A 12,027-nucleotide genomic window follows, 5' to 3' on the forward strand; every position below is an offset into this window, starting at 1 on the left:
TTTTAAAAGAGCTTGAGAGAACAAAAAATACAATTTGTCAAGGTCTTAAGATGCTTTGAAATGTTTGTAAGTGCATCATGTCACTAAAAATATTTCAACAAAAAAATCTAGATAAATTCCCTGACGTCAATAATGGTAGGATGATTAGATCACTGTCATGACCTGTCCCTACACAGAATTTTTCATTAAATAATGTCTTAAAAAAAAAACAGTGTATTATGTTTGTAATTTGTAGCTGGAAATTTTATAGCCTTAATGTGACAGCTGGAATATTCATAAACATTTTCTGGAAAATGATGTAGCAATATCTGATTTTTTTATATATTATCAAACCCATTCAGACTGTTGCTTCTACAACTATCACAAATCATTCTTTCAGTTTCAAAAAATATATTACTTCGTTGTCTACCCAGCAGAATTTGATCATTTTCAAAACACTGATGTTTAAAACATCACATACAGTGCTATGCATAAGTTTAGACACCCATGCTAAAGTTGACTAAAAAGAGAAATAAAAAATCATCTTTTGGAAATTGAACTTAATGCCTTAATTAAAAACATTAGGAAAAATCCAACCTTTAAGGAAACCAATTTTCTTTGTGAATGAATAATGTATCGTAAATAAATAAATGTTCTTCCTTAAAATACAGGGTGTATAAGTTTGGGCACCCCTATGTTAAATTCCCATAGAGGCAGGCAGATTTTTATTTTTAAAGGCCAGTTACTTCATGGATCCAGGATACTATGCATCCTGATAAAGTTCCCTTGGCTTTTGGAATTAAAATAGCCCCACATCATCACATAGCCTTCACCATACCTAGAGATTGGCATGGTTTTATTTCAGTTAGCCTAATAGCTGGTTTGATTTGCATTGAGAGATGATCTTATGGAAAGTACTCCATGCCAATCTCTAGGTATGGTGAAGGCTATGTGATGATGTGGGGCTATTTTAAATCCAAAGGCCAAGGGAACTTTATCAGGATGCATAGTATCCTGGATCCATGAAGTAACTTGCCTTTAAAAATAAAATTCTGCCTGCCTCTATGGGAATTTAACATAGGGGTGCCCAGATTTATGCACCCTGTATTTTAAGGAAGAACATGTATTTATTTACGATACATTATTCATTCACAAAGAAAATTGGTGTCCTTAAAGGTTGGATTTTTCCTAATTTTTTTAATTAAGGCATTAAGTTCAATTTCCAAAAGATGATTTTTTATTTCTCTTTTTAGTCAACTTTAGCATGGGTGTCTAAATTTATGCATAGCACTGTAGGCCTAAACCTGAATATTTAAAAAACGTAAAAACACAGGCCTATGCATGATCAAAAAGACCTCTTGTCTTCATTTTTTAGTACTCCTACTGTGTCATTCTTGAAAAGGTGTGGAAACAAGGTGTGTTCAGGTTCGTTTGAATGTAATGAGGGTTTCAGTCCAATGCTCATCCTCAAAGGTTTTCAGTGGCTTTCCTCCAAGATTGAACATTAGGTACTGTTCTGTATTATAAAGGAGCTTCTAGTGTCTGTCTGTAGCTTCCAGTGGTACAGTGAGCCCAGGCATTCCCCTGTCAGCTTGACTGAGAGAGGCTCCTCTGAGATTCCAGGCCATCGAATCCATCTGAGATAATTAAGTCTCGTCTTCAGGAATTCATGTTTATTTATACTGCTTACCTATAAGCGTCAGGTGTCTCATTTGCACTCAGGCCGTCCTTGGAGTCCTCTGTCTCGAATGTAAGGTTGCCACCACCTACAGACCTACTTTGGAGCAGCTTACTGGGAACTCAAAGTAGGTCACGTTTCTGGGTAGTAGCGCACTAAAATTAGTTTTACTATAGGATACAGTGTATCCTGCATGCTTCATCAGTAACTCAGAGCATTATGGATCTAGCTGCCTCTCCTCTGAGGGGAAGTGCTCTGACTGGACGAGGAAAGGGAAAATCAAAGAGGCTGTGAATGCTTTAGCAGTCTGTTGCTGTGCTATTTCAAAGAGTAGAGCTGTCACTGAATTCCCCAGAGCAAGACGATATTTGCATTTCCTCGTTTCTTTTTCATCACATGAACGCCACTGAATGTGTTCCTCCATGTTAGATTGTGTGTGTTTTTCTTCTTTTTGGATATTATTTTGGAGGCGAGTTTAAATAAACACTAAATCAGCCAAGTATATAGTTAAGGTAGACAGTGTTATTGGAGAATAATTGAGCCAGTGAATCAGCGAATATAGGTTACTTTGCCTCACTGTATTTTATTTTATATGTATTTTTTATTAAATTGTTTTGTTATTTTATTTATGAAACTGAATTTTAAAATAGTCATATAAATTAGAGTAATTATTCTGGAAGTTTAGTTAACCGATTCCAATGTTTCATCTCCTTCATGCATGTTTTAATTAGCTGCACTGTTGTCTCCCAAGGGAACCGTCTCATGCTTTGCAGATATTACTTTGGCGCCTTTGGAGAGAGTAATTTGACAGTTGCTTAATAGAATCGCCTTAATTGTCTCTTAATGACCTCAAAAACTGGTCAGGAGTTCTTTGTGCACATGCACAGAAAATATCTGCAGTGTTAAGCATTGACAATGTCATTGACTTTTCAGTGGAACATCTGGCGCCATGATTGTGTTTATGAATTTGGGATGTTGTTCATCTGATGCTTTTCTCCTACAGAACATTATACAGAATAATCACACGTCCTCCAGGTCTGTTAAAATGCCTGTGGAGAGCCTGCAGAGTTATATTAGTGCGCATCTGCTGACCTGTCTACTTTAAAACATCTCAGATGCATCGGTCTATTCCACAGACATGTCTCTGCATTCTGTATCACATGAAGAGATAGATACCTCAATGATCAACCTCAACTTTTGCCCTCAGTAGTGTCTCTCTCTATAGATTGTGGCCTGGGAGAATGAATGTCATTTGGGTATTAAAGGCTTTCTCCTGCTTCATAAGAAAATCAACCTTCCTTTAGTCTTGAGGAATTTTTATGACCCTCTGAGCTCTAAACTGTTTTCTCAGGCAGTATTTTATGGTTCACCCCGTGCCACGGCCAAGATTATACAGTGTGTTTCCTGTCGTCATATCTTTGCAGCACAAAATACCCTTTTCTTCCTGGTATTATGAAGACTGTGAGATGACTATTGAGAATATTCTCTGCTTAGTGGTGGAGTAATATATTGGCAAGACTGATTACTCAGCTGAAATATCTTTTTGTATTGAGACCAATAACATTACCAAGTCTATGAAAAATGCCAAATAATTTGATAAAATCCAGACTTTAGTGTTAATCAAGTTTTTTTTAGCCTTCAATTAATTTGAAATGGCCCTGCTGTGTATGTCACAATGCAAGACATGTCAACTTTCAAATAGTATTGGATGACAACTACCTGTATAGGATGTAAACGGTGTTTCTTTCCATCGACTCATTGGAAGAACAAGTTTAAGCTTGGTGCTTTATTTAAGCTTCTGTGATTTGTTATTGTCCTCAGTATTTGTCCATAGTGATTTTAAAAAAGTATCCTCAACATCCTTAGGCAGATAGTTGTATCTCAGAGTGAAAATGCTCTTTTTAACTCCCTTTCAGAAGCCAAGTATTATGTGTATGAATGTGATTCACCATCATATGTATCTCTCCAGATCCTTGAAACAGTTCACGGGCTTCATGCAGCATTTTAATTACAGTGTTCTGGCTCATAGTCTCACTTTTGTGCTGAAATTGTTCTTTAACAAGTTTCTGGCTCATTCTTTATCATTTTCAGTATCATTGAAGTCATATCACAATGACATGCCCACATATGCTGAGCACTGATCAACCAATCAGAATTAAACTTAGACTGAATCTCGTTGCCACACAAGGGATAAAACAAGGCACAGGTAAACTAAATGAACTCACTGAATCAGTCAGATGTGTTTGTTGAATTAACATCTGACTCAATTAGTGAACCACAAGTTACAAATACTTTCAGTGACATCTGTTTTGAAATTATGCTAGGTGTATGAAATTTAAGCCATTATCATTGCTGTTTATAACAATAACAATGCGTGAGTACATTTGCAACCAGATTTTTTTTTTTAATAAAAAATGAATTTTTTGTTAGAAAAATACATGTTTCTTTACAGGAAAAACAAAACAAAGGGCAGGAGAGCATCAGCTTCCATACTGTGATGACTCCATTGAGTCATCAGTGCATATCAGTCCTCAAATGGCTCTGCTCTGAACAGAGGGGGCTTTTTTGGGGTCACAGTCGCTCTGTTTCAGTGATACGCTAACAACTGTTATTACAATAGAGTGGCATTTGTAGCTTTCTTTTGTTGTGGATGTACTATTTGCTGGATAAATCCAAGCATTCCTAAAGCCATGGTTCACCCAAACATTCTGTCATCATTTACTCGCTCTCGTGTTGTTCCAGATCTTTATGAACACAAAAACAAAACATTTTGAAGAGGAATGTTCATAACCGGACAGTTGCTTGTAGCCATTGACTTTCATTGTATTTTTTTTCCATCTTCAAAAAATTCCTTAAAATATCAGCAGAAGAAATATATGCATGCAAGTTTGGAACAACTTGATTAACCATCCCTGGATGTCTATTTTATTAGTGGTATTTCAAAGCCAAAATTTGTTCTGTCAGAAAGCATTTCTGGAAAAATCCCATTTGCAGAGAGCATTGTGTTTTGGTTCTCTACTCTTGGCCCTGACCCTGTTATGGATGGGTCAGATAGAACAGTGCTGTGGTTTATGAGCAGGTCTGTTATGTATTGTGCTAGGCAGTACAAGGCTATGAGTGGCATGAAGTAGCAGTGGTCTCTTGTAAGTAGGGGTGTGCGATATGACGATTTTTGATCGTCTCCACGATCTGCTTTTGAAGAAATATCGTAGTATCGTGCTACAGCGCACATTATGTCAAATACAGTTCTGGCCTCCATCTCTATATACTGTACAACACGACATACAGCAGTAGAGTTACTCTGACAGGACACTGCACTTATTCGCGATTGCATAAGTACATTATTTGCACACAAGCCTTGCTGGTTAAATGATTCGCGCACTGGTCTGATGTGTGCTTTTTCTGAGCACATACACCTGAAGCACACGCACTAAAACCCTGTTTGGCCACAGCCATATCACCCTGCAGCCCAAGACCGGTTGCCCGCTGAAGCTAAGCAGGGTTGAGCCTGGTCAGTACCTGGATGGGAGACCTCCGGTGAAAACTGGGTTGCTGTTGGAAGAGGTGTTAGTGAGGCCAGCAGGGGGTGCTCACCCTGCGGTCTGTGTGGGTCCTAACGCCCCGGTATAGTGACGGGGACACTATACTGTCAAAAAGCACCGTCTTTCGGATGAGATGTTAAACCGAGGTCCTGACTCTCTGTGGTCATTAAAAATCCCATGGCACTTCTCGTAAAGAGTAGGGGTGTAACCCCGGTGTCCTGGCCAAATTCCCTCTACTGGCCCTTGTCTATCATGACCTCCTAATAATCCCTATACACCTGATTGGCTCTATGACTCTCTCCTCTCCACCTGTAGCTGGTGTGTGGTGAGCGCACTGGCGCCGTTGTCCTGTGGCTGCCATCGCATCATCCAAGTGGATGCTGCACACTGGTGGTGGTTGAGGAGAGACCCCCCCACTTGATTGTAAAGCGCTTTGGGTGTACAGCAATACACAATAAAGCGCTATATAAATGCATTATTCATTCATTCAAAACCCTGTCTAACAGCGCCTGATTACTCAACTAAGTTATCTTTTGCGCTAATACTGTCAAAACACACAAGGTTTACGTACAGACTCAGTTGGTTATCTCTAAAATGAATGTAAATAGTTAAGAGAGAAACGGATGCATGCCTGTATATTAGATGCGTCGACTGTCATTAAAGGGATAGTTCACCCTAAAATTTTATTTCTGTCATTATTTACTCTTTACATGTTGTCCCAAACCTCTATTCATTTCTTGTGCTGACCCCAAAATAAGATATTTTGAAGAATGAGGGTAACCAAACAGTTGCTGGTCCACATTGACTTTGATAGTAGGAAAGAAAAATCCTATGGAAGTCGACCAGCAACTGTTTGGTTTTCCACCTTCTTCAAAATAGCATTTATGTTCAGCAGAAGAAAGAAACTCATTCAGGTTTAAAACAACTTTTGAGTAAATGATGGTATAAAAATAAAACAAAACGCAAAGAGAAAAATCACTCTCTATTCTTGACTGAAAAACTTTAATACAGTTGCTTCAATTTGATTGAATGCTCCTCCTAAATACACCTATTGTACTTGAAAATAAAGCACTGTTTGTTTTATTTGTATATTATGTGTATTTGTAATGTGTATCTTTGTTCTTATTTTTTAATAAAAGATAAAATAATGACAAAGATTTTTTATCTTCGCCCACTTTGGCCTAAATATCTGCCATGCATCTTTGTCTTTCTAGTTTGGCTGTAATGCTCAGACAACTTGTAAAACCAAAATAGTCAAACTAACATGACAAAGAATCGTGATAAAATCGTGAATCGTGATATGATATTTTTCCCATATCGCCCACCCCTACCTGTAAGTGTTTGGATTAAATACAGGCTGCAGAGGCGGTGATGTTTTAAAAGGTGTGTGTGCGTGTGCGTGCGTGTGGGTGTGCATGTTTATTTGGTTTATGAGGACACAAATTTGTATAATGACATGGGTATGACAGAGGTATTACAATATGAAGGTGGTTTATGAGGACACTGCCTATGTCCCCGTAATTCAAAAGGCTTAAACATACTAAATGGTGTTTTTTTGAAAATCTAAAAATGCACAAAGTCTCCTGTGAGGGCTAAGTTTAGGTGTAGGGTTGGTGTAGGGCAATAGCACACACAGTTTGTTCAGTATAAAAACCATTACGCCTATGGAGTCCCCATAAACCACAAAAACCAACGTGTGTGTGTGTGTGTGTGTGTGTCATAACTCAACATGCTTTGAGCTAGAGGAGAAATGTGCAAAGATGGCAATGACTTTGACATGGAAATAAGAAATTTGCTCAGCAGCTACCTTTCTCAGGCTTAAGGCCTGCTTGCACCAAATGTGAATTTTCAGCATGTAAAAACTGCATAACAAATACAGTAAATGAAATGATGAACCGCTTGATGTCAATTCAGAAATATCATACTGTTCAAACTTGTTTCTTTTGAGGTCAACAAAGAGCTCAAAGGGATTCAAGTTTGAATCTGGCATGCATCATGTCTCGATTTTTCTCACTTCACTTTCCTCTTTTGTTAAATTTTTTTTATACTTTTATTCAACAAGGATGTATTAAATTGATCAAAATTTTATTCAAATGAATTCAGATAGAACATTTTGCATATCATGCATTTACAGTTTTTATTGTATTTTTGATTAAATAAATGCAGTCATGGTGTGCACAAGAGATTTCTTGCAAAACAATTTAAAAAAGCTTACCAGCCCAAATGTTTGAATGGTAATGTATATATTCATTTAATAGCCTAATTAAAATGTTTACAAATTTTTCAGAGGTTTTATTTATTTTATTTTATACAATTCTTTCAGAAATTCAGACATTGTTTTTCAGAGAATGAGGAAAATTTAGCATAATTTAATGCCACATGTAAACAAGGCATTAAACTTGGTCTGAACAGGCCGTTAGACAATAGCAGGTATAAAAGAGTGAACCTCATTTTGAAGTAATTTTTCCTATACAGCTTTTTGACAACTTCCTAATGTGTTCACAGTTACCGATGTGGAGCTCAAACGTCTGCGAGATGCCTTCAAGAGGACCAGTGGCCTGTCTGTCTATATGACCCAGCAATGCTTCTACAGGGAAGTACTAGGCGATGGAGTTCCTCCAAAAGTTACAGAGGTTAGTCAAGCTTTGTTAAAAGATAAACATCATCAGAACACCTCACAGCATCATGATCTCTCTCCAGCCACCCACTCCTTGTTTCAGTGCTGTTTCTTCATATTTTAACAGTTCTGCGATCGATTGGTCTGTTCCCCTGGTTAATTTTCTGGCAGACTACAAGTAGTACATATTCATGGATGAATTTAGATTACATTTTGTGCTCAGACTTGACACATGATGGTCACAAAATCTTAGGTAAATTTTTACAACATGCAGTTCTCCACTGTTGATTTGGTGTTCTTTGCATGGCTGCTGTTTGACTAAGCTATTTCCCTGTTTGTGTGCAGTTCAGTTTTGCTTTACTGATGCTTCAAATACCCACAGTCATGTGGTTACCAATTGTAACCCAGAGAAACACAAACTGAAAGGTGGGACTTTATGGTAAAACATCACATTATCGTCTGACATTTAAAGACTTCCCCATGACCTGACCGCTGTAACCATGAGTTCATGTGGCCCTCTCTACCTGCCTCCTGTAACTTTACAGGCTGTTCTCTGCAAGATGAATCATTCAGAGATCCCCACTCTATTTCAGCAGAAACCCGTCTGGTCTATACTTCTACTTGTTGTCATAGGAACTAGTATTTGCAGGCCAGCCTGTTTAGTTATTTTCAGCTTGTTTCTTTGTGGCTCTTAGCCAGCTTTATTGTGAATAATGTTTTGGATCAATACTCTAAAAGCGCTTTATGAGGGGGGGGGGCATATCTCTTTGACGTTTTAGAGTCAATTAAACGAAGTCCTTAAAACCCACGGAGGCCTTTAACAGGACTTGACTCTACAGTCATGAATCTTTTGTCAGGTATTATGAACTTTCAGTCATGGCTGCAATCCAATGAAATTCTTTCAGCAGAATAAAACTGCCACTCATCCAAGAAAAACAGAAAAAGAGAGAGATGTAGTTATGAGGTTATTTTTTAGCTCTTTTCCCACAACCTTGTACTGTGACTAATCCTGATTCTTGCCAAGCACCTTGCCATGCTTTTATCAGGTGAATCTTGATAAAATGATTCTTTCTGAGTGCTGCACACATTCACATCACGTTTCTTATTTTTTTTATTTTAAATGAGATCCTGATTGTCCCACATTCAGTGCAGTCTACCTAAAAAAATCAATATTTCATCAAATTATTTTTCAAATCTATTTGAATGAATGAATTATTGACTTGCTCGTAAATACTTAATTGTTTCATTACTAGATCAATCAGCATTAACTTTTTTTTAAAATCTAGTTTATAATATAATTTTAAAAAACCTTTGCTATGTCACTGTTTATATCCAAACAATTTTATCTCAGTACTTTTGTGATAATTCAAGTTAGATATACTAAACAGGGCAAATTAGCATAAGACCACAATCCCATCAAAGCGCAGATGGAAATTCTGTGGATGACAGTCCAGTCCGGACTACCCTCCGTAGTCTTCTGAGGTCAGATTTGGTAGCTGAGCTGAACCAGACAGTTATAGAAGTGCAGAGGATGGATTCAATGATGGCGAAGTAGAACTGTTTCAGCAGCTCCTGTGGCATGTTGAACTTCCTCAGCTGGCGAAGAAAGTACAACCTCTGCTGGGCCTTCCTGACAATGGAGTCTATGTGAATATCCCACTTCAGGTCCTGGGAGATGGTGGTGCCCAGGAATCTGAATGACTCCACTGCAGTCACAGTGCTGTTCATTATGGTGAGTGGGGGGAGAGCAGGGGGGTTTCTCCTGAAGTCCACTATCATCTCCACAGTTTTGAGCGTGTTAAGCTCCAGGTTGTTAAGACTGCACCAGACAGCCAGCTCCTTAACCTCGTGTCTGTAAGCAGACTCGTCACCGTCCTGGATGAGGCCGATCAGTGTGGTGTCGTCTGCAAACTTCAGGAGCTTGACAGAGGGGTCTTTAGAGGTGCAGTCGTTGGTGTAGAGGGAGAAGAGCAGTGGGGAGAGAACACAGCCCTGAGGAGCTCCAGTGCTGATGGTACGAGTGCTGGATGTGAATTTACCAAGCTTTACTAGCTGCTGTCTGTGTGTCAGGAAGCTGTTGATCCACTGGCAGACGGAGGTGGGGACGGAGAGCTGGGTTAGTTTATTCTGAAGGGTTTCCGTGATGATGGTGTTAAAAGCAGAGCTGAAGTCCACAAACAGGATCCTCACATAAGTCCCTGGTCTGTCCAGATGCTGCAGGATGAAGTGCAGTCTCATGTTGACTGCATCATCCACAGACCTGTTTGCTCTGTAGGCAAACTGCAGGGGGTCCAGTGATGTCCTTCAGATAAACCAAAACCAGTCTTTCAAATGATTTCATGGCTACAGACGTTAGGGCCACAGGTCTGTAGTCATTAAGTCCAGTAATTTTGGGTTTCTTTGGGAAGGGGATGATTTTGGAGCGTTTGAAGCATGAGGGGACTTCACACAGCTCCAGTGATCTGTTGAAGATCTGTGTGAAGATGGGGGTCAGCACTGGATTTCAGACAGGCTGGTGACACACCGTCTGGGCCTGGTGCTTTCCTCCTTTTGTTCTTCCTGAAGACCTGGCACACATCTTCTTCGCTGATTTGAATCGTAGGTGTGGGGGAGAGAGGGGTTGCTGGAGGTGTGAATGGTTGTGTGGAGAGGTGTTCTGGGCGGGTGTGGGGTGATCTTTCAAAACGACAAAAGAACTCGTTCAAGTCGTCTGCCAAGTGTTGATTCTCCAGAGTGCTGGGGGATAGTGACTTGTAACTGGTGATATCCTTCATTCCTATCCACACTGAACCAGGATCACTGGAAGAAATTTTTTTTCCTGAGCTTGTCAGAATAGTTCCTCTTTGCCACTCTGATCTCTTTTCCAGTGTGTATTTGGCCTGTTTGTGCAAGACTTTATCCCCCTTTCTGTAAGCATCTTCTTTGGCCTGACGGAGCTGTCTGAGTTTTGCAGTGAACCATGGTTTGTCGTTGTTGTAGATTAGATGAGTCCTGTTAGGAATGCGCACATCCTCACAGAAACTGATATAAGATGTTACAGTCTCTGTGAGCTCGTCCAGATCGGTGGCAGCAGCTTCAAAAACAGTCCAATCAGTGAGGTCGAAACAGGCTTGTAGATCCCGCTCTGTTTCATTAGTCCATCTTTTAACAGATCTTAATACAGGCTTTGCAGACTTAAGTTTCTGCCTGTAGGACGGAATAAGATGAACCAAACAGTGATCAGAGAGTCCTAAAGCTGCTCGTGGAACCGAGTGATATGTGTCCTTTTATTGTTGTGTAACAGTGATCCAATATATTACTGTCTCTGGTGGGACATGTGATGTGCTGTCTGTATTTTGGCAGTTCGCGGGAGAGATTTGCTTTATTAAAGTCCCCGAGAATGATTAAAACAGAGTCCGGGTGTTGTTGCTCACTCTCTGTGATCTGATCAGCGAGTTTCTGTAAAGCTGTGCTCACCTGCGCTTACGGTGGAATGTAGACACTCACGAGAATGAACGAGCGCGGCGAATAGAACGGCTTGCAGTTAATGAAGAGTGTTTCTAGATCTGAACAGCACATCTTCTTTAACACAGTTACATCTGTACACCACCTCTCATTGATGTAAAAGCACGTCCCGCTGCCGCGCGATTTCCCTGTTGATTCTGCGTCCCGATCTGCTCTGATCAGCTGGTATTTAGGCAGATGTAGTACGCTGTCCGGTATGTCGCCATTCAGCCAGGTTTCCGTGAAACACAGGGCAGCAGAGTTAGAAAAATCCTTGTTTGTCCGGGAGAGCAGAAGAAGTTTGTCCGTTTTGTTGGGTAGAGAGCGGAGATTCGCCAGATGGATGCTAGGCAACGACGTTCGAAATCTGCGCTGACGAAGCTTCACGAGCACTCCGGCTCTCTTCCCCCGCCGCCTGCGCCTCCTGTAGCGTTTGACCAGAGCTACGGCTCCGCCAACTACAATGTCCAGCAAAACGTCCGAAAAATCAAAATCCGGTAAAAGATTTTGTGGTGTGTTCTGCCGAATGTTCAGCAGGTCATCCCCTGTAAAACTATTTCCGTATTTGAAAAACAAAAAACAGGAAAAACAAACAAAAACAATACGAACACTGAAGAGCAACGCACAATAGCTGCGATCATCGCTGCCATTTTTCACCAAGAACATAAAGATACAGCCAGATCATATCAATAATGACCAACGCAATCTACCAAGAGCAGCTCAAATTA

At 39.9% G+C, this 12,027-nt stretch overlaps 1 protein-coding gene across 4 annotated transcripts in view; it reads left to right on the forward strand.

Moving 5' to 3' along the window:
- The window catches only part of LOC306851633 (ubiquitin carboxyl-terminal hydrolase 32-like), a 52,228-nt gene that overhangs the window by 2,680 nt on the left and 37,521 nt on the right, over positions 1-12,027 (forward strand). For all 4 annotated transcript variants that reach the window (XR_013782525.1, XR_013782526.1, XM_079388022.1 and 1 more), the window contains exon 2: positions 7,705-7,832. Coding sequence is in view for 2 of the 4 variants with exons in the window: in XM_079388022.1 (XP_079244148.1) it covers positions 7,705-7,832 (128 nt within the window). In the remaining 2 variants the exon portion in view is untranslated. The remainder of the gene's footprint in view (positions 1-7,704; positions 7,833-12,027) is intronic.

This window comes from Barbus barbus (assembly GCF_936440315.1).
Source record: "Barbus barbus genome assembly, chromosome: 31".
Taxonomy (NCBI): Eukaryota; Metazoa; Chordata; class Actinopteri; order Cypriniformes; family Cyprinidae; genus Barbus; species Barbus barbus.